This window comes from Lathamus discolor, chromosome 3 (assembly GCF_037157495.1).
Source record: "Lathamus discolor isolate bLatDis1 chromosome 3, bLatDis1.hap1, whole genome shotgun sequence".
NCBI classification, from domain to species: domain Eukaryota; kingdom Metazoa; phylum Chordata; class Aves; order Psittaciformes; family Psittacidae; genus Lathamus; species Lathamus discolor.
Genome location: NC_088886.1, coordinates 26,147,744 through 26,175,258, shown reverse-complemented (window position 1 = coordinate 26,175,258; position 27,515 = coordinate 26,147,744). Strand labels below are relative to the sequence as shown.

The following is a 27,515-nucleotide window of genomic DNA, read 5'->3' as shown; positions in this document are numbered from 1 at the left end:
CTTGTTTCTTCAGCTGTAAAACAGCAGCTCCAGGATTTTGTCGCTAAGAGCTCAATCATGCAGTGGCAGAGTATGCCGCTGTCTCAGTGTGAGCCAGCTCCATTCAGGAGTCAGCATCCTAAAAGGTCATTAGCCACTTTATTCATCATCTTTCAGACTACCTAAAAATCTATTGAGTATGAGAAGTTTTTGAAGTAGATGATGCTGCCCTACTATGCTGAAGGATATTACAGGTGTCTCCACAGAAAAGATAAATACAAGGATTTCATAAATTGTATAGCTTAAAGCTGAATAGACTATCAATGCTTTCGACTCCACAGCAAAAAAATTAACAGACTCTCAGCTTTGGCTGTTACTCCTTTCCACCCTTTGAGCAGGTTAGCCTTTACTAACCACTAGCAGTACTATGGTACAATATCTTCCCTCATGTTGTAAGCAGCTACCAGCTCAAGAAGGCAGCCAAACAGCTCTGGATAAACTCGGAGCTAAGCCACTGGAAGTGTTTTATAAGAAACTAACTTTAAGACTATAGAGCACGGCTCAAAAATAACATGTAGATTACAGTGCCTGGCCCTGCCACTTGGCCTGCATTAGAACTGAGATGCCATCTGAGCCCCAGAAGTGGCATTTGTTTCTTCCTTACTGGCAGCTCACAAATACATTTTATATTTTTCATTTTGCCAACTTTTCTACACAAGCAGTAATTCTAGGCAGCTCATTACAGCAAGATTCATGAGAGCTTAACTGAATAGCTACTAATCCATCCAGATTTACCCACACCACACCTATCAACACACCACAGTTCAGTGCAATTGGCTATGATCAGCAGCACTGGCAGGAGCCAAACCATGTTCTGTGAAGATTTCTATTGCCCCTTCGCAAAGGCTCATTGCCCTTGGCACTGACTGTGGGGCCACAACATTATATATCCAAATGTGCAGTGGGACACCTGAACAGAACAGGAGGTTAATGACCTTAGAAAAGCTGTTTCATGGCTTTGGAAGAAGAAAGAAAAGTCATGAGAATATTTCTGCTCTTGATGCAGGTTTGAGTGTTCAATAGTTTCAGAAAGTTGTGGAAGTAAAGAGTAACATTAAATATTATCTGTGGATTATTAAATTCCACTGAGCTTTACTGGTATAAATATGCAAGCATGCTCCAAACTAATAGAGAAAGCAGGTGTGAGGAGGGAGGGAAAATTTAAAGAAAAAAAAAAAAACCAAAACATGAGAACACTAACTTTTTCATCCTAAACAAAATAGTCTTTTTCATTTTTCATGAGGATAACTTAAATTGAACAGGAATATATTATGCAGAAACCTTGTTTTCTGTTTGCTGTATTTTAAAAATTGCCTGAATTAATGCCAGTATTTATGTTTAGACAGAAATTAGCTTAAACTAACTTCTTCGCCTTTCACCCCTGTATTTCCCAATTTCACCTTTTATCTGGCCGAGTCCAAAAAAACTGGGATGTGCTCATGTGACTATTGGAAAAACATGGAATTCTCACATGGAAATTGAATAGGTGAATTGCTACATAATTACCAAAGTTACTATGAAAGAATTATTAAGTTTAAAAAAATGGAATAATTTACCATGATTGTTTTCACTAAATTGTTTAGCCTGCTTATACACCACAAAGCACAAAGCTTTCTTCTTTGGAGATTTTGGATCTGCGGCCTTTAAACCATCAAGCTCCCAAAAATTAGTGCTACAACCCGACTTGCACTGTTAATGTAGGCCCATTGAAAGCATTTCTTCCAGGCACTACCCAGACCTTGGGAGACAAAACCCCAAGCAAACAAAAAACCACCATAAAAATATTTTAAGTGGTAACCACTCCCCTTGCAAGTCAGCACAAGTGAAACGTAAGTGCTAATTTCTTAGTTGCTGCAGCTGGCAGCCAAATACATTAACTAAGGATGCCATGGTGAACACCAAAAGTATGGTTTTAATGCAACCTGAAATATGTCGTTCACTGTTGTTGAGCAGAAATACAGCTGCTTACAGCCTGATCGCATCAGCTGAAGTTTGTTCTCAACTGATGCCATTTTCAGTGTTATCAAAATTTCCCCACCCTATTTGTGCTATCAAAGAATGAAATGCCTAGGGACATGGTTTCAGTGCTTCTTTATTTTATATTTTCTCCATGGGCTTCTTATCACTCATTCTTTTTTTGGACTGACACAAAGTGTGTAGTCTTCCAATCTCATTAAGACCTAAGAGTTTTACTAAACAGTAGCAGTTGTCACTGTTGTTAGTGTAGCAACAGTCACCCTCAAGTAGTTCATTACTGCTGACATATTAGTGAGCACTCCTCAGCTCTTCAGAGCAAAGTGAAAATTTAACTTTTAAATTTGTTCAATATTATATGCTATGAGAGCTTAATAACATTCCAGCAGTGCTAATATATAAATAAATAAATAAATAAAATAAAATAAGAGGGAGAGAGAACTCATCCAAAACCTCCACACCATTAAAGTAGAACTGGAAAGGAATAATTTCCAACAGACTGTATGGTTTAATAACTTCAGAATTTAAATGGCCCCAATTGTCACACAGCACATGTCACTCATCTTTGTTTAAAGAAAAAGAGCACTAGATATACATCTCAGACAAAATATATACTTCTGAAGCTAGTCTTAATCTATCTTGATTGATGATATTGACCTTATATAATGGATTCTGTCTTTGTTCTTCTGTGAGCTGTTTTAGTGCTCCTACTGCAAGGAGTCTCTGGCACACCCTCAAGTGCCAGTCTCATGCCCAGTGTTCTCCCTAAGAAGCAAGACTTGTAAGTCCAGCTATCCAGTGACTCAACACTGAATCTTCAACTGCCCACTTCACCTCCACTTACACACTTTTCCAAACATACTTCTACAGCAAAAAGTCTGTCAGTGCTGAGAGCTCTGGAGCTCTGGTAGCCTAGCTATAAAGCAAGAAAGTGCAGTCCTAGAAAAGGGAGGTCTTGATTACAGACATTTTTAAACAGTTCAGGCCTGAAGAAAACATACTTCTGAATGCCATCATCTCCAGTGGAACTTCTGGAAAGAAAGCACAAGTATACAAACTGATGACTGTGCTACAGCTACTCAAATCTTTTCATTAATGCCTCATTTCTTGCTCCAAAAAAAGCCTAAAAAACCCAACAAAAATATGCAGGTTTTAATGGTATTCACACTAATAGTCAGGCTACCTTTCTTGAACACTAATGGCAAGGAACAAACACCATAAGTGCATAACTAACTCTTTAAACAGTTTCTTGTGCAAGTTCAAGGAACCATCTGTCTTTATGAACTGCTCATTGGTATAGTCATGGTGAAGACTCATCACATGGAACTTAGAAGACAGAGGCAATGGCCTCAAGCTGCACCAGGTGAGGTTTAGACTGAATATTAGGAAAAAATTCTTCATTGAGAGGGTGATCAGGTGTTGGAACAGGCTGCCCAGGGAAGTGGTGGGATCACTGTCCCTGGAAGTGTTCAAAAAACATGTAGATGAGGCCCTTAGTAACATGTTTTAATGGTGGTCTTGGAAATTATGATCTTACCAACCTGTAGCTGTGCCTGGGACTGCCCTGACCCAGGTGTAGGACCTTGCATTTGGCTTCATGAAGTTGGCATTGGCCCACCTCACAAGTGTGACAAGGTCCCTCTGGATGGCATCCTTTCCCTCTAGCGTATCAACAAACCACACTGATTGGTGTTGTTGGCAAACTTGCTGAGGGTGCACTCAATCCCACTGCCCATGTTGCCAACAGAGATGTTGAAGGAGATTGGTCCCAACACTGACCCCTGAGGAACACCACTCACTACCAGTCTCCAGCTAGACACCGAGCCATTGATCACAACTCTTTGCATGCAGCCATCCAGCCAATGTTTTATCCACTGAGTGTTCCACCTATTAAATTGATGTCTCTCCAGTTTAGAGACAAGGATGTTGTACAGGACAGTGCTGAACGCTTTGCACAGGTCCAGGTAGATGACACTAACTGCTCTGCCCCTATCCATCAGCTCTGTAGCCATCACCATAGAAGGCCACCAAATTGGTCAGGCAGGATTTCCCCTTAGTGAAGCCATGCTGGCTGTCACCAAGCACTTTGGGTTTTTTGCACGTGCCTTAGCCTGCTTTCCAGAAGAATCTGCTCCAAGATTTTGCCAGGCACAGAGGTGAGACTGACTGGTCTGTAGTTCCCTGGGTCATCCATTTTCCCTTTTTGAAAATGGGGGTTATATTTCCCTTTTTCCAGTTGTTGAGAACTTCAAATGACTGCATGATGTCTCAAATAAGATGGACAGTAGCTTAGAAATTTCATTCAAACCAGCTCCTTCAGGACCTGTGGATGGATTTCACTAGGTCCCATTGGACTTGTGCACATTTGGGTTCTTAAGATGATCTTGAACGTGATCCTCTCCTGCGGTGGGCCTAAGGTCTTCATTCTCACAGTCCCTGCATCTGCCTTTCAAGATTTGTGTGGTGTGGTCAGAGCATTTGCAAGTGAAGACTGAGGCAAGGAAGTCATTAAGAACCTCAGCCTTCTCCAAATCCAAGGTAGCCGGTTCTCCCTACAGCTTGTGGAGAAGGCCCACATTATCCATAGTCTGTCTGTTGTTTGCTAAATTCCTATAGAAGCCCTCCCTGTTATTCTGGACACTGTGTTTCCCCTCCCTCTGGTGTTGAAGGCATCCTCTCTGGAGCTACTCACCTTGGCAAATGACCTTTAGTAGCCAACAATGACCAGTTTAAATCTGGCACTGTCCCTCCTGTTTTGCTTAACTACAGACAGTTTCTTTGTGGCCAGGGTCTTCAGACTGTGAGGGACACGGTGTTTCCCATGTCCCATCTATTCTTCATTCCTAGCTGGATATTCTGGCCAGGATTTTTATCATCATGTGAAGTCAGAGACACTGTACCAGTAGAAGACCAACTCTAAAGGGTTTAATGCAGAAATTATGAGTTCATTTCTGGTCCGATTATATAGACCAAGACCCCAGCATATCAGCTAAACTAGATAAACACATAAAACTGTCCAAACATCTAAACTTCAACAATATTCCAAACTTAGCTAACAGAACAGAAAAAATTCCAGATGTGTCTCACACATGGTGAAGTACAATACTCTGTAATAAAGTGCAGAGTACACTTCTACAAAGCTAGCATCATGTCAGGAAATATAAACAAAAACGGGAAAAAATTAATTCATCTCATTCTCCAAAGTCACATCTTGCATTTAATAAGCTCTTTCAAACATGTTATGTTGCAGATTAACAATAATACCTTAGGGCACAACCTTTTTCTGATCTTTTAAGAACTGCTTTGAAATACCACCGAGGCATACAAATCTTACTCAATGATGACATGGGAGAGCACCCTGGAACTTAAAACACCATACTTCTGACAAACTTGAGTCAGGTAGGAAAAGCGTGATGAATTCAGATCCTATCCAGAGTACAATGAAACTTTGTACAGTGCTGAAAAGAATTAAAACCAGCTGAGCTAATGAAAACAGACCCTGCATAAACAATATTTCATCAAGTAAATTTCACCTACCTTGTTACACTAGGAGTTTGGGAAAGTAGGAAAAGCCAGTAGGGTTTGAACAGGAGATGTGAAAGGATAGCTCTGGGTTTAAACTTGCACAGAGGAAGTTCAGGTTAAATAATATGAAGAAGCTTTTTACTGTGAGGGTGGTGAGGCACTGGAACAGGTTGCACAAGGAAGTTGCAAATGCTCTGTTTCTGTCAATGCTCAAGGCCAGGCTGAACAAGACCTTGAGTGATTTGGTCTAATGGAAGTTGTCCCTTCTCATGGCAGGGAGGCTGGAACTAGATAATCTTAAGGTCCTTTCCAACCCAAGCCATTCTACGATTCTATGGTATTTGGGACATATGTAATACATAGCAAATTGATATAGCCAGACTCTGACCTCAGTCATACTGACGTAAGCCCAAACTAACAGCACTTACTGTAATGGAATTACCCTGGATTTACACCATTTAACAGAGATCAAAACCCATTCAATAAGACAAAAAATGAAGCAGGAAAATGGATTTTATAGCTACACAATGGGACATTTCCTTGCAACTAAGAAACTGTTTAATGCTACGCAGCTACAAAACAAGAAGTGAGATGTGCTTGAGTTATCACGTAACTATCTATAGCAAAAATTTCTAAGCTTTGAGAGATTTTATGTATCTCATATCTGCTTCTACGCAAGCTTAATGCAAATTAAACAGTTAATATAAAATATGCTTCATTTATTTATTCACTTAATTTTTAAGGAAGAAGTTCTTTACTGTAAGGGTGGTGAGGCACTGGAATGGGCTGCCCAGGGAAGTTGTGAATGCTCCACCCCTGGCAGTGTTCAAGACCAGGCTGGACAGAGCCTTGGGTGACATGGTTTAGTGGGAGCTGTCCCTGCCCATGGTAGGGGAGTTGGAACTAGATGATCTTAGGGTCCTTTCCAGCCCTAACTATTTTATGATTCTATGATTTAGGGCTTTTCTTAACAGTTTTGCAAAGGGTATGGAGTGACATGGAACAAGACTAATCCCTGTAAAATAGGCATACAACAGCATATCTGAAGTTTCTTCCTGCATGAACTTTACAGAAAAAAAATTATCTTCTTATACCACTTCCTAAACTAGAGCTCCATCTCCATAAGCTATCACACACCTCTACCAGCCTGGAATATTTCTGTGCTTCCCTTCCAAAAGAAAGAACATGGGTGCATGTCAGTATAAGTGGCTATGCAAAACCACCAGGAGCTTAAAACATTTGCTTGAAGTGATAAAACTGCCAAATTCCTTAATATGTAATTTAGCCAATGCACATTATTTTTGTCTTCATATAGCATCATTCACTTCAGGTAACAGAACACTACAATTACACTTTCAAGGGTGGGGAAAGGGCTGAGTTTTTACAATAATGACTTGATCTCCACCTTTCACACCCTAGGCGTGAGCTACAGTAGCAATATTTAGATTGTCAGCATCCACAGAGACTATGAGAGAAAAAAAATTTTGTGCTTTGTGTATCAAGCTTTGGTCTAGATTTACACAAACAGTGCTCCTGTGTAGTTCAATCTTTCCAGTTCAATTCAGTTCATTAGCACTAGGGACATTCATTCCCTTCTCACTACAGCTATGCCAGTTGAACAAACTACCAGCCTTGCTCTCCAAAACAGCCCTAACACAAGTTATCACCTCCTCCACTGGGCAGCAAAGCTGTTCATGCACTCTTTGTAATCAAGCTAGTAAGCTTATAACCTGGACCATTTTGGAATTAACCTGGAATTCAGAAGAAGCCCTAGTGGCAGGGGATCAGAAAAGGCCATAACCTCAAAAAAGGAAGCAGATAGCAGTCAGAGCAGTAATTTTTCCAATACAGAGACATTTAAGAAAATATATGCCCACAAATTCAGCCAAAGTCTCAGAGGACAAAATATCGGCGTCAGTCCATCCAATTCATACCCAGAACAAACTCTAGAGAAGTACTTGTTTGCAAGGCCAATATGAAAAGTGAGAATAATACAAGTCCTTGCTACCACCCTCATTCATGCATAGGCAAGCATCAACCATCAGACACACTGAAAGCAGCAAGGGAAAGATTTCTCCATCATCTCCTGCATAAACCTCTTTGTGGCTAACACAGCACTTCTTTCAGAAGAAGAATGTATTGCCTTTAGCACCAACATATTTCATCACCAGGATCCAGTCTGCATATGTGAAAGATACTCCAGGCTGCCAAAAAAAACCTTGAGATAAAGGGAGCACTGAGAAGGGACACTGAACCTCTGAGAGAAACGTGTCAATGGAAAATTTGAGGAAGGGATGGGCTGAAGGCAGAGATGAAAAAGATAAAAAGATGTGGGAGTTTGAAAGATTAGGAAAGAAAGGAAAAGGAGGAGTAAACATTACAGGGACAAGTAAGTGACTTAAGGGTTTGTGGTCAACACAGAGGTCTGTGACTCAGAGTCAGTCACATAAATTCTCTGTGTTTTGATTTAGTTTATGTAAGATCTAAGAGGGGAAGACATGACCAAAACAAAAACAAAACAAAACCAAACCACACAACCCCAACACACCCACAGATACAAAAAGAAACCATGAAGATGTAGATTTTTAAGTAATATGCTGTTAAATCAGGAAGCAACAATCCTGGACAAGCACTGTTGCCTAAGCACCATACTATGCTCTTCAAATGCTGTAGAAAAGCAGGTAAAACATTATACCAGTGTACACCATGTGTCACTTCAGCAGTCTGCCAGGGGTGATGTTTGGCTTTGTCCTTGCCACTTGCTGGCGGCTAGCAGTACTTCTTATACCCAAACTCTGGTGAAAGACAGTGGTTAGTGTGTGCACATTGATGATAAAGATCTCTAATTAAAACCACACTACTACTGTGTTGGTGCTCTACAAGCTAAGCAACATCAAATGGAAAAGTGCCATAATGCAAAGTGATTTGCCCAAAGACTGGCAGCAACCGATCTCTTCTAGCTGGGTACTCCAGCTATTGTTCTTTTACCTAAAAGCATGTGCTTGCCTACCAATTTCACTTATTTACAGTCTAAAAAAACTAGGTCTGACACAGTAGCTATAAAGACACAACCTTTTAAAGATTTTACTAAGCAGAAATATAAAGGAATATGGGGGCATAAAAGAAACCACAGTATTCCTAGCTGTTCTAAGGCAGAGGACTTCATTTTTCCTGCACAACTTTCCTCTTCTTCTGTTCCTCAATAAATTATAAGTGTGAAAGCATACTAGTTCAGTGAACTAAGACCTCACTAACTAAACAAAAAAGCTCTGTCCTTTGGAAAACAGACTCGGACATACCATTGTACAGCTTAAGAGAACTCAGGAAATGTTTCAGTGATATTCAGCATCCCCAGAGACACTTCACTTCTGCTCATGAAAATACACGGGTGTCCAAAGCATGAAAATTACAATGGCTTCCTGCTTACACCCCCTACCTCCCCCAGGCTATGGATGTAATTTAAACAAGATGGCAGGAATCCAGCAGTAACATATAGTCATAGATTAGAGCTGCTACCCTGAGCAAACAGACCCTACATTTAGCTGGGACTATAGTAACACAAGACATTCCTTCATTTTCACTCAACTATGTAAACCCACCCCCACTCACTCCACTTTAGCAGGGTTTTTCCATTCTGAAAACCAGAGGCTCATTCTGCTTTTAGTCACATCTCCTTGCAGAAAAAGCTCTACTGGTTGCAATTTATCCTGTAGTTCTAAAGTTGATACTGGGATTTTGGCTCTACTGTATATCAGGCTACATGAAACTGTCTTTTAAAGTAGTCTTCATAGTTTGTAGTCCTATGGCTGTGAAAAAAAAAACAACCCAAAACAAACAAACAAACAAACAAAACAAAACAAAAAAAAACCAAACAGGAAGGAAGCATTACAGTTCCCATGAAAACACTGAGATAAAGTTTACTCCCTCAATTGCAATTCTGCACAGGCTCTGCACCATGAAGGGTCCAGCTGTCTTCTGTAATAGCTGGCTCATGAAGGCACCTCAGAAGAATAATTGAAAATTCTCTCTGCACAGTGCTCATACATCCAAGTTTATTTTGGGAGTCCCTTTATGTTATACACAGGCTTTGAACATTTATATACTTGATTCATTGTACCTAATATCACACAGTAACTGTTGTATTACCAAGAGCATATGGTAAGGAAGCCACTATTCCAGAGTGAACAGATGAGACTGCTAATAGGGATAAACTACTGAAAACAAATTCAACACTTTCAATTATATTTTGTTGCATGTGATATATGCAGCTTGTTGGCCTGGTGTCTGGGAATATGTCATTTTAAATACGCATATATTTTACCAGTAATGTCTTGCAGACTGAAATCTGAGGCAAAGTATATTTTAGGAAAAGGGCTACAACTTGAGCAGAGCTTGAAAACTGCACACACTGTCTCTGTAAAGAGGTGTACCAAAGAATATCAAGGTGGAAGGGTACATGGGATACAGAACAAAAATTTAACATATCTTTATAAATATACACAGCCTGTTTACATTTGCAATACACATTAAGGGTGTGCACCATGGACCTCGTTTGTGGCTTTGCCCCACAATGATTATATCAGCCTCTTAGCTGCTAGTATTACTCCCTTGGCTTACACAGAATGGTGTTTGCTGAACACCTAATGTTCAAACTGCTGACAACATGCAGTAAGGGCAAATGAGGTGTAAGACATTCTGATTAGCCACATCATTAGGCATTCACCAACACCCTTGGCAAAGCAGACTTGCAGAAGTGCCTCAGTTTATGCTAGAACTGCCTTCACAGGTTGCCACCCAGTTTTAGCTCAAAATGCCCTACCAAGGAAAGTTTTTCAGCTGGGTTGAACAACCAGGAAAGACATCACAGTGTGGACACTACTTATTCTCCCAGTGATCTAGTCTCATCTGAGCACTTCGTATTCATAAGGCAGAATGAAAACCAGTCTGAATCAAATCTCAGGTGCTATTATTTGGACAGTCAGCTCCAGAGCAAGAAAAAGTGAGAAAGCCTCTCACTTGACTTCATACCTCCTATTTTCAGGGCTTCAGCTGAACTAACTTTTGTTCCCTCTGCAGCTGGCAAAACCAAATGAGACATCCAAAGAGTATTTAAAGATTCACAAGCAATGAACTGCACCACAAAGATGCCAGTTTCTTTTTGTCAGTTACAGAAGGAGCCTTTGGGTATCTAGGCTCTCAGCAAAGGTTCTTTTAAGTGCTTGATGGATGGGATTAATCCTGTCCTCTTTGTCATGGGTTTATATATCTTGACATGATCCCACTTAAGTACTTTAGGAACATGAAGTCACTGTGCTTCTCCTCTGGCAAGAAACAGGGAAAAGCTCGGTTCACATCTACAGTTACCAAAGAATAGGTTGCACATGTTCTTAAAAAGGCAACAAGAGAAGTTTAACCATAGACATGAGGGGATATGCGTGACCTAAACCACTCTGATCCTGCTTAAAAACATAACATAGCAAACTATCCTCATACAAAATGCAAATCTTGGACCCAGAGTTCACCCAACAATAACTGCAAAGCATGAATTCACAATAGGCAGAACTGAAAGATCTCATAAATCAGACCCGAGTGTAATATACTTACAATGGGAAATCCTGAACACTGGCAAATGTTATAAAAATATCATTATAATCAGCAATGTATTTAAGGGGTAAAACACATTCTCACTGGCAGTAGTAAGGAAAGAAAATGAAGCAGACAGCCCAGAACACATTTCATTAAATCCATCCTATTTCTTCTAACAAAATGTATCAAGGCATGGCAGGCCAATCAAGTCACACCATCAGTCTCTTTCAACAGAGAAATTGTTTTGCCATTTGCAAACTGAAAAACATATGTTCTCAATATTTTCTCTGATGCATGTATCAACTTCAAAATCAAAGTCTACAGCATACGCCAAAAATCAAATCATTGATTGGAAAATATATACTAACTGGCATCTGAGGGCTTTCACTGTCTAAAGGGTTCCTCTTTTCATTCTTTAGGCCACATTCAAAATTTATTAACTAAATTAAATACCTGTTCCTTTTCCGTACTCCTTAAGCCATCTTATCCAGATCCTCAACTGACTGAATTGAATGCTCTCTAGTATAAATTTCAAGCAGCCACCAATATATCAAAAAAAAAAAAAAAAAAAAAAAGGAAAAAAAGGACTACAAAGACACATACTTCAGGTCCTGGGCACACTGCAAAGTACCAACCCAATACAAGCTCATTTTGATCACTGTTGGTTAAGAAAAGTTTAAACATAATTTGTACCAGCAAATGGAGTCCCATCACTCCATGTACCCCTATACAGGACAAATATTGTTTACCCCCCTTACAGAGCTGGGGCACATGTTAACTGCATCGCATAGTACAGAGCTTTCAAAAGGCACATGAACATGCACTCAGCAAGGATTAAGGATTAGTTTCACTTTCAGCAGCCTTCAGTTCTTGTGTCTGTTGGGTGTTTTTCTCTTCCTTCTTCTCTGAGAACTCGGGCTCCTCTCTTGAGTAAAGGCATTCACTATTAACTCCACATCACAGAAGGCATTATTTTCCATGATCTTCTAGCATTGCCAATTTAAAAGAACAAGGTTATCAGTTCAAAAGTCAGATTTTTTTTGATAGCCCCCTTGTCAACTTCCCTATGAATATTTCACTGACAATTCATCTTACAATGAGCACTATTGCCTCAGTTAAAGTGAGCTAAAGAGGTATATGATATTTATGCCTCCTTGTTAATTCAATAATTGTTTTCCCCAGATGAGAAAGAGACAATATATCAATCTCACAGACAGCCGTAATCATAGCTTAAAAGCAATTGAGGATTTGCATAAAATACCTGCTTTTTATAAATCATTAGAAATTTGATGTGTGGATATTTAAACCAATTCAGTCGATGCATACATCATCAGAAATTTCTCTTTTCTTGCCATACTTTAGAGCTCCCATCAAGACTTATAGCCAACATGGCCTACTGTTTAACAATTAATGCCATGGATAGTACTAACCTGGCTTCTATACATGACTGTGCAGAAAAAAAGCTACTGTAACTTTTGAGAAATAAATTCAAAGTGGGGGGGAAAGGGAAGAAGAATAATGGGGGCAGTCAGAAGACTATGAATTCAGCTCTTACACTGTTGGTATCTACTTTCTCCCCACTGCTTCCAGTTATCAGACACCGCCACATTAGGTAAGAGTTTCATTTCCTACTTTACAACAAGGAGAAAGCACTATCTTCAGCTGTTCAGGCAGGCAGAGAATAAAACTTGCAGAGATTCTCCTTCCACACTGCATTTCAGAGTGATTAAACCATACTCACTTCTGGGGTAGTTCAGGACATGATGAAATACACTACACAGCCATTTTTTATCTGGGACTTCACTGTTTCAGTTTAACTGGCACCAGCTTAATCGCTTTCTAATCTGGTTCAGTATTGTGTGATATTTACTTTGAGATCAATCAGCAAATAGTTAAAGCAGCAGAAATAATAGGGCAGCAGCCCCTAATGGGAAGGCAGGAACAAATCTCTTTGCACAGAACAGCAGCAGCTGAAAGACCAACCACAGCTTCATTCTGTCACTGTGTGGGTTTGCACTGCTCTTCAAATATGTATTTTATGACATATGCCTACACTTCTATACACATGTCCCCAAGAACAGTGACCAGCAGTTTCTCAACAGGTTCAGTTCCCTGTAGATGATCTAAAGACCCAATTTTATCTGGAGTAGAGATTACAGAACCTACATACCACTCTTCCCTTCTCAGCAAGCTGTGTGATCCTCTGAAGTCCACATTTTGCCATACACTAATAGTAAGTGATACGAAGGAAAACCTACCATTCTGAGAAGTGAAAGTTGTTCAGGATGGATAATAGTAAAAATTCTAAGGCAACTGACAGAAAGCTTTCCCATTGAGAAACACTGTATTCAGGACTGAATTAAAACCTCTGTAAAATTGTTTGCTACATTGTTGCATACCTAATGTTTGAGTTGGCAGTGGCACTATAATAGTGACTGCCATTTGTGACACAATGCACCAAGTATCCTTTATGCAAACTCCAGAAGCTATGAAGAGCAGGCATACAGGGGTAAACAGCAAGCTTCATTTGCTGAACAACCTCAGTAATAATTACTGGGACAGAATAACATTGGGATGCATTACTAATGAGCTACAGAGATATTCATGTAATTGTCACCACTTGGAGCTGGGGATAGCAAAACAAAATAGAACAAGTAGCTTCTGCATAATTTCAGTAGTCAACAGTTTCAAATGGACCATGAAAAATAAATCACAATGCAAAGCAGAAAAGAATAACAGATTTGAGGCATTATCACTTTTTTCCTAAAGGAAATTGCATTCACCATTGTATCTTCAAGTAAAAAGAGGGATAAAAATCCCTTCCCTTGCAAAAAATATTCAAGAAACTGAGGGGAAATTTACTGTTGTATATACTTTCAGGGCTTGAGAGATAGACAGTTAAGTCGGTAGAAAAAAAGTTCTAAGAGATGTTCTAGTAGGTTTTTGGATGATCTTACAACATTTTGACTGTTTCACAGATTTTGGAACTTCTGGTACTGGCAATACTATCTTCTGTAATCTACAACAGCTATTTTTAGGGGGACCCTAAACAAATCCTTCCAGAGACTGCTCCATTAAGGATGACTATAAGGTTTCAAAATAATCATTTTTTATATGATCAGTATGGTTTTCACAGAAGTCTCAGAGACAGAAAATATCCGCAAGTGCTTTAGACTTTATCCTTATCAACTTGGACTTGTTTGCTATTGTATAGTCACAGTATTGGTGACTGTCATTCAACTGATGACTAGATTGTTTTAAAACAGCTTTACTTAGCAATAAAGGTAAGAAGACCCACTGAATGTGGGCAGAAAGAGTTATTACCCAAAGACAAGCAGACCTACCCAGAACCTACCAAGTCCTCAATTTTTGATAGGCAGAAATTCCTGATTCATCTATGTAGTCTGTAGAATGCAACAGACTTACATGAGGTCTGTGCAGAACACACATACACAGCAACAACCCACTGAATCTTTCTCTTTATTATCAAAGGATACACTTGTCCTGATTTAAACCCAGCCATGCAGCTCGTTCACTCACTCCCCGACGATTTAAGTTCAGTACTATTTTCCCATCTGAACAAAGCAGTAACAATGTTTTCCCTTTTCTCAGATAAGCAGTATGCTGCCTATCCGTTTTGTAGACAAAAGGGTCAAGAGATGCTCATAGCAAATTTTAGACATAATTAGATCATACATAGATAAATCATATCAAATTAGACATACAGAGTATTAACAGGCAAACATCCTCCTGTACCAGAAGTGGACTTCCAGTAGTAAGTCCAGAGATAATTTATTACCTTCATTTTTGTTGTAATTAAAATTAATTACTGGAGTTTGGTCTATAAAATAGTCATTCACATTAAAGACAGGTTTGATTAAATCATGCAAAATTAGTTATTACTGGTACAACTCCAACGGTTTTACAGAAAAATACTAGAGATGAATTTGACCACTTCAGCTTATTTTCCATTCCAAAATTCCTCAATGGCATAAAGAGGAAAAAAAAAAAAAAAAGAAAGAAAAAAAAAAAAGAAAATCTGGCCACAGATGTTAAATAAAGACATTCCAAGTCCAATCCCGTTTCCACAGGATACAATGGGAGTTAGTAGGAGATCAGGATCCACAACACGCAACGACAAAAGCATTTGCTGATCTTAAGCTTTAGCTCCAATTCAAAATTTTCCTGTGCCAACTCTTCCTAATTTGGGACATTTTTTTTTCCCCATCCAGTTTTTCCATTGATCACAAGTCTGACAAAAGATTTCTTTGTCAACAGCGTCTTTCACTATCTACAAAACTTCTGCAGTCATGTTTAGGAATTGAAAAAACACAATAAAAAATTCCTGTAATGTGTTAAAGCATTGCACATGCTTCCGCACAAAGTGGAATCCAAAACAAAAGGCTGTTTCAAAATGGAGATCTCAGCATACCACCAGATGGTACAGCAGTATCAGAATGTGAAACCCATTATAACTTTTTTCCTGTAGGCCGCAATTCTATGCCAAAACCCTCTGGTTTGGTACTAAATATACTTGTTAATTATTACTCTAAACAAAATACCATAGCAATAGTCATAACACTACATTTAAATCTACCATCAAAGACCACAATATGTTGGTATACCACAATGCAGCATTAATATGCAACACTTTGGTAACAATGTAGTCCAGTAGAATAGTAGAATATAGGAGGACTTTTAAATAACTCAAATTATTTTTAATTCAGTTCACTTTATGATATCAAATACACTTCCAAGACAAATTCTTGCACGATTCTATTGAATACATGATTTTGTTGAATACACTTTCCTTGTCAACAATTCTTTCTTCATGGCGCTCAGAGAGCACTTGAGCTGTTTCACTAATCAGTACAAATCAAGCAGTACTGCAAGATGAGTGACAAAGGCACTGTTCAGCATACTCTGTGCAACATAGATTAGGAAAACAGTGGAGTTAAAAGCCAAATCCACACCAATGTTATATTGCAATTACCTGTCAATAAAGAGTGTATCTGGGTCAGGGCAGCTTTACACAAAAAAGAAGGTCCTTGGATCTGAGATCCAACTATATGTTGCACTCCTTATAGAGTCTGATTTGCCTCATGGGGCATGGTACCTCACAAAAACAGTAAGAAAATTTGTCTGTGGGGCAGCTATATACAACACTCTTTTCTGAAAAAAAAAAATAATTATCAGTTCAGCAAATAACCAGACAATTTGGGGGGAGGGAGGGCAGAAACCAAGCAACAAGAAACTATGATCTCATGCTTACTGATTTAGTGGAGCAGTCTTCAGAAAAAACACCACCAGGCAAATTAAATGATGCTATGAAATATAATCCAAGCAATATTTTTTATTAGATTTTTCAGAAAAGTTACTTCTCTATAGATTAAACAAAGATGTTAAATAAATGGTCACAACAGTATTTCTTGCAGTTTATTTTCAAGTGCATAGGCTTGGTCATCATCAGATGCAAGATTACCAGCAGTCTGAACTGCTACATCCATAAAATTCAAGACACTGGACTGTAGTGTGTCCTTCTAACTCTGAGGAGGACATAGAGAGAATTAGTTTTCAGAAACTAAGACAAAGCGAAGTTTAAAAGCATATGTTCTCTGCTTTCAAACACCTTTATGCCCTCTAAAATTATTCATCATGCTAAAAAGTAAGGCCCCCTCTGGCTGTGCAGGAAAATTGTACTTCCATATAGAGACATGTAACAGGATACACCAATGCATGTTTGCCAATAGTTCTTTGCTGTATAGGTCATCACTCTGCAGGTTTAAGTTTCAGTTACTCTACTGAATGAAATCAAACATTTGCCAAAGAATGGGATCTCCTGTGGAAAGAGTGGGAATGGAGGAGGAAACAAGGAAGCAAGAAGACTGAAGGGAAAAAGTATGAATCAAGCAGAGGAAAGTAGCAGTGGATTTGCTGCTAGTGAGGTATGTGCAGAGCAAGCAGGTGGTGATACAGCAAAGTATGATTAAAGGAACTGACATGTAACAGAAGGAAGGATCCTAAAGAGCCCAAGAGGGTCAAGGAGATGGGGGACAATGAATTAAATGGAAAAAATGTGCAGAAGAAAAACTGAATGAGGAAGAGAAAACGTGGGATAAAAAAGAAAAAAGTGGCTTTTGAAACAAAGGGTTTGAAAGTGGCCCATGCTGAAACCTAGGCACTGGAATTATTGGTGATATAAAAGCTGGAACTTCTTTCTACTGATGATGCACAAGAAAAAGAACCATCCAGACAAACCTGCAAACTAGAAGTGCATGATGCTTTCACGGCTGGTATAGATAACTAAGGCCCCTGAAATTAAGAGGTCTATCAGTTCTTACAGTGGATCACATTGGGAGCAGAAAGGGAAGATGCATGAAGTGTTACTGCAGAGAAAATAAAACCAAAACACGGCCAAACCAACATGTAGATTTTTCTGCCCCATCCATGGAGAAAGAGTTCCAAGGGGAACACTCAACTTCGTTTTCCAAAAAGATGTAAGAGTTCTAGGCTCTCCACTTGACCAAAACCTCTTCCTTCTTGCTTACTTCTGTGGTAAGATGCTTTTTAAGTCCCATATATGTTTGTTCCATAAACACCAAAGGTGAAAACAGTAAGGTACAAGACCTTTTCGCGACAAGAAGCTCTGATACCACAACAATGGATTCTTTATGAGTAAAAAAAAAAAAAAAAAAAAAAAAAAGAAATAAAATTAGAAACCTTATACAAGCTTACAGATTGCAAACTGGCAAAATTTGCGAAGACAAGTTTTTCCTCTAATTTTCCAAGCATTTTGTTTAAGGTATTTATAACCATAGCAAACACATATCTTGTAAGCAGAAGTATCTATGACTAAGGGAACACAGAAGATATATCTGTTTTCATATGATGACATCCCTGCAAAAAAAGGATTCTTAAGAACTAACTTCTGGAATATCATATTCCGAGATATCCCATGGAAACTAGAACCAGAAATGCAATTTCCAAGGGCTTTTCCCCACTCTTTGATTTTTTTTCTTTTCTTTTGTTTTTTCACTTTAAGGAGGTTTTACTGGATAGTACAGCATGTATCACCAGCCTGGGGCATACTGATCCTATTTCCTCTTCAAGTCACCAGAAGATACTTGACAAGAAAAGAGGAAGAAAGCCAGAGAAAAGGGATAGGAAGGGAATAGAAAACAGATGCTGAAAGACAGGAACACACAATGCACAGCAGAAAGAAAGAAAGAAAGAAATTCACAAAAAAGACCTAAAGTGAGGGAAAGAAGTAAGAACCCAAACTGAAAAACAAAACTATAAATAATTTCAGTGCAAGTTTCTGAATGTAAACATGGGGCAAGATTGGAAGTACAACTGTATTAAGTATGTAAGTGCGCTCCCATTGAATGACACTGAAAAAAAAGTATCTTCATTACTAGTATACATGTTCTCTACTAAGAGATGGTCACTGAAGCCGCATCATACTATAATTATTATGTGGCATATTTGCCCCCCCCCCCCCCCCCCTTTGGTGCATACAGTGCGCCTAGAGTCCACTTCAGTTTACCCTGAAGGCTCTTGGAAGGTCTGCTGGTATTTGTCCACAAGCAGACAAGGTGGGAGTGCAAAAAGTGTTAGTCTCTCCTGGCAAGCTCATCAAGGAGGGCAGCAAAGACGCGCGTGGCTACCACGGCTAAGATGCGACAAAAATACTTGCCGTTCCCTAGAGGAGCAGAAAACATAGCCTTCCGTCCATACAAGCCAGCCCTTAGCAGGACCGTCGCTCCTCCGCTGCCTTCCGTGGACTCCTCGCCTGCCCAGCCCGTGCCCAGCCCACCTTCGCCCCTCGAGAAACGGCGGCGGAGCCCCCTCTTCCCTGCCCGGATCCCTCCCGGACCCTCCAGGGAGACATCCCTACCTGGATCGTGGAAAGGCACCAACGCGAAGTTGTAAAGCGGTCTCTTGGGTCTTTTCAACGATGTCTCAAGGATCTTGGATGCCCCCTCGATAACTTGTACCAGGTCGTCATACATGGAGCCAGTCACATCAAACACGAATGCCAGGGTGGAGGCTCCCTCCGGCACCGCCTCGCCACCGAGCTCGGGCGCAGCTCGGGGGCACAAGGCGAACAGCAGCACCGCACCCAGACCTGCTCCCCACGCTCCGATGCCCCCGCGGAAAACCATTTTCCCCGGCATCCTGCTCAGCTCCCGTGGCGGCCAAGAAAGGCGCTCGAACTCCCCTCCCGGAGGAAGACGGAGACAGCCGCCCACCGCCCTCCCGCTCCCTTCGGCACGAAGGGCAGGAAGCGCCGCAGCTTTTGTCTGAGTGCGGCTGCCGCTCCGCCTTTCCTAACGAGCAGGGCTGGGGCAGCGCCGCCCCGAGGAAAAAGGCTGAGCCCCGTCCACGCTGCGGGGTGCGAAAGCGACTGCCAGCACGAGTACAGCTTCCACGACAGAAGCCACGGCTAAGGACTAAGGCGGTGCGCGGACCGGACCGGCCCCGCCTCCCGTGGCCCGCCGCAGCCCCCCCCCGCACCTTACGGCCCGCTCCTCGGCCGCTGGTAGTGGGCGGCTCTTGGGAATGTGCCGCCCCTCGTACCTGCCTAACCGCTGCCTTCTAGCTCCGCCCATCACGGGCAGGGACTCTGTTACACTCCTGGCTAAGGGAAGTGAGGAGGGAGGTGCTGACTTGCCCTGGTCCGCAGGAGGACAGAGGAGTGTATTTATTGTTTCATTATTACAAACGCTTGATAAGAGATTTAAATCACTCCTACGTGTGCAGCTGCATTGGTTCTGCTTTCGCTTCCGTTACAATTCCACAACCAGTATGTGGAACACCAGGGACTGTACGTCCTGAGGAACCTACCAGAATGTTAGTTAATTAACTAATTGACTAACTGCAGACTAATTAATTAAATCCAGTCGGCCAGGCAAGGGCAAGCCAAGCATATAATGTGTGCGTTTGTACACACAGTTTAAGGCTAGGCTTCTTATACTGTGTGTGTTTGTATACACACAAAGTTTAGGTCTAGGCTTCTTTTACTGTGTGTGTTTGTACACACACTGTTTAGGGCTAGGTTTCTACTGTGTGTAGACAATTTACGGCTAGACTTCTACTGTGTGTGTTTGTACACACACAGTTGAGGGATAGGTTTCTTCTAGTGTGTGTGTGTGTGTTTGTATACACACATTGTTTAGGGCTAGGCTTCTACTGTGTGTGTTTGCACACACACAGTTTAGGGCTAGGCTTCTTCTACTGTTTTTTTTGTAGACACATAGTTTAGGGCTAGTCTTAGTCTACTGTATGTGTTTGTACACACAGTTTAGGGCTAGGATTCTTCTGTGTTTTTTTTTGTACACACACAGTTTAGGGCTAGTCTTCTACTGTGTGTGTGTTCGTACAGACACGTTGTTTAGAGCTAGGCTTCTACTGCGTGTGTTTGTACACACACACAGTTTAGGGCTAGGTTTCTTCTACTGTGTGTGTTTGTACACAGAGATTAGGGCTAGGCTTTCTCTACTGTGTGTGTTTGTACACACACACACAGTTTAGGGCTATGCTTCTAGTGTGTGTGTTTGTACACACACAGAATAGGCTTAGGTTTCTTCTACTGTGTGTTTGTACATACACAGTTTAGGGCTAGGCTTCTTCAACTGCGTTTTTTTTCTACACACACACAGATTAGGGCTAGGCTTATACTGTGTGTGTATTTGTACACACAGAGTTTAGGGCTAGGCTGCTTCTACTGTGTGTGTACACACAGTTTACGGCTAGGCTTCTTCTAGTGTGTGTTTGTACACACACATTGTTTAGGGCTAGGCTTCTTCTACTGTGTGTGTTTGTACACAAAAACAGTTTAGGGCTATGCTTGTTCTACTGTGTGTATGTTTGTACACACAGAGTTTAGGGCTATGCTTCTACTGTGTGTGTTTGTACACACACTGAGTTTACAGCTAGGCTTCTACTGTGTGTGTTTGTACACAAACAGTTTACGGCTAGGCTTCTAGTGTGTGTGTTTGTACACACACATTTTTTAGGGCTAGGCTGCTTCTACTGTGTTTTTGTACACACACAGTTTAGGGCAAGACTTCTACTGTGTGTGTTTGTACACACACACAGTTTAGGGCTAGGCTTCTTCTAGTGTGTGTTTGCACACACACAGGTTAGGGCAAGGCTTCTTCTGTGTGTGTTTGTACACACAGAGTTTACGGCTAGGCTTCTACTGTGTGTTTGTACACACACATTGTTTAGGGCTAGGCTTCTACTGTGTGTGTTTGTTCACACAGACAGTTTAGGGCTAGATTTCATCTACTGTGTGTGTGTTTGTACACACACACAGTTTAGGGCTAGGCTTCTTCTAGTGTGTGTTTGCACACACACAGGTTAGGGCAAGGCTTCTTCTTCTGTGTGTGTTTGTACACACAGAGTTTAAGGCTAGGCTGCTTCTACTGTGTGTACACACACATTGTTTAGGGCTAGGCTTCTTCTACTGTGTGTGTTTGTACACAAAGAGAGATTAGGGCTAGGCTTCTTGTACTGTGTGTTTGTACACACACAGTTTAGGGCTAGACTTCTACAGTGTGTGTTTGTTCACACACACAGGCTAGGTTTCATCTACTGTCCGTGTGTTTGTACACACACACAGTTTAGGGCTAGGCTTCTTCTAGTGTGTGTGTTTGTACACACACAGAGATTAGGGCTGGGCTTCTACTGTGTGTGTGTTTGTACACACACAGAGTTTAGGGCTAGGCTGCTTCTACTGTGTGTGTTTGTACACACAGAGAGTTTAGAGCTAGGTTTCCTCTACTATGTGTGTTTGTACACACAGTTTAGGGCTAGGCTTCTTCTACTGTGTGTGTGTTTGTACGCACACATTCTTTAGGGCTAGGCTTCTTCTGCTGTGTGTTTGTACACACACAGTTTAATGCTATGCTTATGCTGTGTGTGTTTGTACACACAGTTTAAGGCTAGGCTTATGCTGTGTGTGTTTGTACACACAAACACTTGAAAGATAGGCTGATACTGTGTGTGTTTGTGCACACATTTAAAGGCTAGGCTTATACTGTGTGTTTTTGTACACACACACAGTTTAAGGCTAGGCTTATACTGTGTGTGTTTGTACACACAGGTTCAGTCTCTTCTTATACTGTGTTTGTACACACAGTTTAAGCCTAGGCTTATACTGTGTGTGTTTGTACACAAAAACAGTTTAAGGCTAGGCTTATACTGTGTGTTTTTATGTTTGTGTACACAGTTTAACACTAGGCTTATACTGTGTGTTTGTACACACAGTTTAAGGCTAGGCTTATACTGTTTTTGTTTGTAAACTCCCACATTATAAGGCTAGGCTTATACCATGTGTGGTTGTATACACAGTTTAAGGCTAGGCTTATACTGTGTGTGTATTTGTACACACAGTTTAAGTCTAGGGTTATACTGTGTTTGTTTGTAGACACAGTTTAAGGCTAGGCTTATACTGTGTGTGTTTCTGTTTGTACACACTGTTTAACGCTAGGTTTATACTGTGTGTGTTTATACACATGGTTTAAGGCTAGGCTTATACTGTGTGTATTTGTACACACACACGTTTTAAGGCTAGGCTTATCCTGTCTGTGTTTATACACACAGTTTACGTCTAGGCTTGTATTTTGTGTGTTTGTACACACATACAGTTTAAGGGTAGGCTTATTGTACTGTGTTTATACACACAGTTTAAGGCTAGGCTTGTACTGTGTTTATACACACAGTTTTAGGGTAAGCTCATACTGTGTTTATACACACAGTTTAAGGCTAGGCTGATGATACTGTGTTTATACACACAGTTTAAGGCTAAGCTCATACTGTGTTTATACACACAATTTAAGGCTAGGCTTATATAAGGCTAGGCTTCTTTTGTGTTCATGCATACAGTTTAAGGCTAGGCTTATACTGTGTTTATACACACAGTTTAATAAATAAAATATGTCGATAATAGTAATAAAGAGACAGGAATAAAACTTTATAAAAGGAAGTGTTGCACAACACTACTGCTCACCACCAGTTAAACAATTCCCTCCCCTGCCTGTTCCCAAGCAGCTATCAGTCCCTTCTGGGTGACTTCACCCAGTTTATCTACTGGTCATGATGTGCCGCAGTATGGAATACTCCTTTGGCCTTATTTGGGTCAGCTGTCAGGTCTCTGCTCCATTCCATCTTCTCTTGCCCCTCCTCGCTGGCAGAGCATGAGAAACTGGAAAGTCCTTGCCTAAGGTAAGCACTACCTACTAACAGCTAAACCTTTAGTTTGTTATCAAGTTTATTCTCACACTAAATCCAAAACACAGCACAGCACTATCCACCAAGGAGAAAATTATCTCAGCTGAAACAAGGACACTTTTTGGGGTTGAAATTTGACATTTTTTTTATGCAATTTGGTAGCATAGAAGAACTGCTGGAACAAGTCCAGAGGAGGGCCACGAGGATGATCAGGGGACTGGAGCACCTCCCGTATGAAGACAGGCTGAGGAAGTTGGGGCTGTTCAGCCTGGAGAAGAGAAGGCTGTGTGGGGACCTAATAGCAGCCTTCCAGTATCTGAAGGGGCCCTATAAGGATGCTGGGGAGGGACTCTTCGTCAGGGACTGTAGTGACAGGACGAGGGGTAATGGGTTAAAACTTAAACAGGGGAAGTTTAGATTGGATATAAGGAGGAAATTCTTTCCTGTTAGGGTGGTGAGACACTGGAATGGGTTGCCCAGGGAGGTTGTGAGTGCTCCATCCCTGGCGGTGTTCAAGGCCAGGTTGGATGAAGTCTTGTGTGGGATGGTTTAGTGTGAGGTGTCCCTGTCCATGGCAGGGGGGTTGGAACTAGATGATCTTGAGGTCCTTTCCAACCCTAACTATTCTATGATTCTATGATTCTAACTCAGGAGATGTGGACTTATCTAATTCCTTCCACCACACTCATATAATGCCATGCTGTGAGCAAAGTGTTACCCACCTGGCCTGGATCACCTTTAAAGGTCCTTTCTAACCCAAACTATTCTATATTTATCCTGGGTAGTTGCAAATTATTAGATAAGGTGAAGTAAAGAGTTAAGTCATTTAACTTCTTCTTTTTTCCTAGCTTATTTCAGGTATAAAAAGCATATAATCTTTATGCTGTGGGGGAAATATACCTGTTTAGAATATTGGGAAGGAAATAAAGTACTTTTTGCATCTTGGGCTTGTGTGTGAATTTGCTGCATTTTGTAATTTGCAGCTAAAAAAAAATACTATTCAGTGGCTCCTAATGAAGAAAAAGCTGTCAGTTTCGTTCTTATATATAGTAAACAAGCATGCACTTCAAAACCTGAAGTTTCCATCTGAAGGAGAATATTGAAGTGATTGTTTTTAAAGCTGATGCTACTTTCTAATTACAGAGCAAACTGCTGATACTAAAACAGATTCTCTTCCTGGGATCCCATGGACTACTCTCAGCAGGCTGCATCTACCAGAGCTCTTTCTCACGACACCTCTTTTCTGGTCAGCAAGTTCTGCACGTATACCAGATCCTCTGATCTGTTTTGTCACAGACATTTGACAATTCATTTTTCCACTGGAACTCTGTACACATTTAAAGCTTTTATTCCCAATCCTCCTCAAAGTCCCTTTCATCCCTTTTTTCCTTTTCTTTGTTTGAACTTGATTCTTTGTTTGAACTTGATTAATTGTTGTGGAAAAGGAGGGAATTGTTGCTGTTTGTTTTGGGTATCTGGCTTTGTCTCTCTCTGTGAGAAATATGCATATCATTTTGTAGTATCTCTCCGGTTCAAAGTGTTTTCTTAGCTAGTTCTTAGTCCTGTCTTTGTATTTTGTATATATAGGCACTCTAGTCCTTCATTTGAGAAACACAACTTTGTATTTATCAAAGCCATTCAGTACTGCAAACTGAAAATAATGTTTGGGTCTCAAATTTTGTGCTTTGAAGTAGTATGCAGAACCACTGCTTTTGGGAATGACAGGGTTAAAATGCCATCCTAGCAGAGGAATGCTACAACAGGAATTAGCAGGTACACTGAGGAGACTGAAAGGTAAAGCAGCCCACTAGAGCTGCTATTACTATCTGCAAGGAAAGATAAACACATGGCAGAAAAAAAGAAGGGACTGGTAGATTAATCTTTGGTTAGATGCGGCAAAATCTTGACATTCATCTACAAAGACCATGAAAAGGCAAACACTACTTTTGGGTCAAGATTTTGTCACATAAATGCTGTTATATGATGAGAGTTTAAACTCTGAAGTGATAAGTAGACACTGACCTTTTTCCAACCAGCAACTTCTATTTTTCTGCAGTGCAGCTGGTCTTACATTTTGACAGTATGCTTTTAGTACTCGTCTTTCCTCTCTGTGGCTACGGCATTTTGCTTGATACAGCTAAAAGCTGTTCTGAAGACAGAACAATATAGCCTTTATACCAAATAATCTCAGAGTGTTTCAGTCACAGTAGATACACATCTTCCTGTGAGATACCTTTGCTAACAACTCAAAACCTATGATTTAATATAAAAATATCATGTATGTAACTTTTATTTGACTTCTGGCTTCTGAGTCCTCAGAGGAGTCATGTGCTTTAAGTTTTCTCCAAAATCCATGTGACTAGAAACCACCTGGTTTTGTTAAGAAAACAAACCCTGGGTTTTCAGCATGATCACTTCTCTATAGGAATTGAGGTTTTCAATAGATAACCCAGATTCTAGAGAACTGCAAGTTTCTGATCTTCACTTTTCCAAAAGGCTTGTTTACATCTGAAATCAAGCTATGAGCTATATTCCCTACTCCCACCCTTCAGTGAAAAGAGATAATCCAGAAACAGAATTGTATTTTGAACTGTCCGCATCTATAATGTCTGGCTGAATTCTGGCCATCCTGTATTTTATGGTTACTGCTTCCTTTTTAAACTCAAGTCTGCATCATGAGCACAGCAACGATGGAATTTTTCATGGATTCAACAATTAATGCTTTACAGTAAAATCAGAGCAGACAGGTGAATGCTAACACTTCTATGTGTTCTGCAAACATTTCTAGATAACAGGCAGCTTTTAATGGAAAAGGTCATAAAAATGAGATCTTTTTAAGATGCTATGTTTTACATTGTAAAGAACCTAGAAGTCCCACAGAGATAATTTTTTGCCATTTTCAATCTTCTTTCTATGTTCCACAGGATTTTGTTTAAATATAAATGTTAATTTGATTCACAATTCAACACATTTCAAAAGTCACATAATAATGAAAAAGAACTAGACACAAGCAGTAAGTAGCTGTAGTAACTGGAGTAGTTTGTTAAATAAACCACGCGCCTGAGCCAAGAGACCATTTCACCCTGCTACAGCACTGAATCATCTCTCATCTGCAAGATGAAATCACTTTGGTTTTGGTTATAAAAACATTAGTTTCATAAAACAGGTCATCCTGTGATTATGACATAGAAATAAAAGTCTGGGGCCAGAAGTTTTGTTTCTGGCTCAGAAGCAGACTTGCTGCATTTATTAATACAGTTATGCTTCAAGACCAGGACCAAGTTATGAACTGCTCTACTTACTTGGAGAAAAAAAAAAAGTAGATAAAATGATGAATGAAAAAAGAGAATAATCAAAAGTATGAGGCCTGTACCTACTGGACAAAGCAGTCTTGATCTTTATAGATCTTTATTCTCTGTGTTACAGCTTAGGCACTCTTTAGCATAAACACATTTGTAATGAGCATGTCCTTGCAAAATCTTTAGGCTTCCTAACCTTGAGCTTCATGGTTCCATTGTACAAATAAGGAATGAAGGCAGAGACGGACTAAATAACTTGCTGAAAGTCACACAGGAAATCTGTAGCAGAAATAATGAGGAAAACAGACCTAAATTTCACTTTACTTGAGATCATTTTTCTCCTTTCTCTGTAACTCACAATTCTTTGGCACTAAAAGGGGATTATGCATCTCTTTCTGCCTTGAATTTTGCAGGTAGGGAAACACCAGCAAAATAAAAACACTTGTTATTTGATGTAGAGATAGCCTTGAAAGTGAAAACATTCTATATTTCACCGACGTTTTTCCATTGCAAAGTTTTATAAATTTTCCTAGTCTCTTTGAAAATGTTGTATAGCTTAGTTTCTACCACCAACTAAACTGTTCCTTATTATTTGCAAGATGTTTTGGTGGCATTCTCTTGACTAAGTTCCCATACTCACAATCACTTTTGGTTTTTAACTGCAGTCCAAATGTTGCCAGTTTTAGAAATAACTACACGATGTCTGAAGAGCTACTAAGAAATATGCTTCTTTTTGATCTCTATCAGATTAAAGAATATCAGACTATTTCTATCAATCGTTTCAAGATATTAAATGACTAATGAGAAAGCTAATGTATTTCCTCATAAACAGTGGGAGTAGTATCATACAATGAA

At 40.2% G+C, this 27,515-nt stretch overlaps 1 protein-coding gene across 1 annotated transcript in view; it reads right to left on the bottom strand.

Annotated features, from left to right (window-relative positions):
- HMCN1 (hemicentin 1) overlaps window positions 1-19,598 on the bottom strand; it is a 196,023-nt gene extending 176,425 nt beyond the window's left edge. The window contains exon 1 of the mRNA XM_065674233.1: window positions 19,022-19,598. Coding sequence (XP_065530305.1) covers window positions 19,022-19,301 — 280 coding nt within the window. The 5' untranslated portion in view covers window positions 19,302-19,598. The remainder of the gene's footprint in view (window positions 1-19,021) is intronic.
- Between the last annotated feature and the right edge of the window lie 7,917 nt (window positions 19,599-27,515).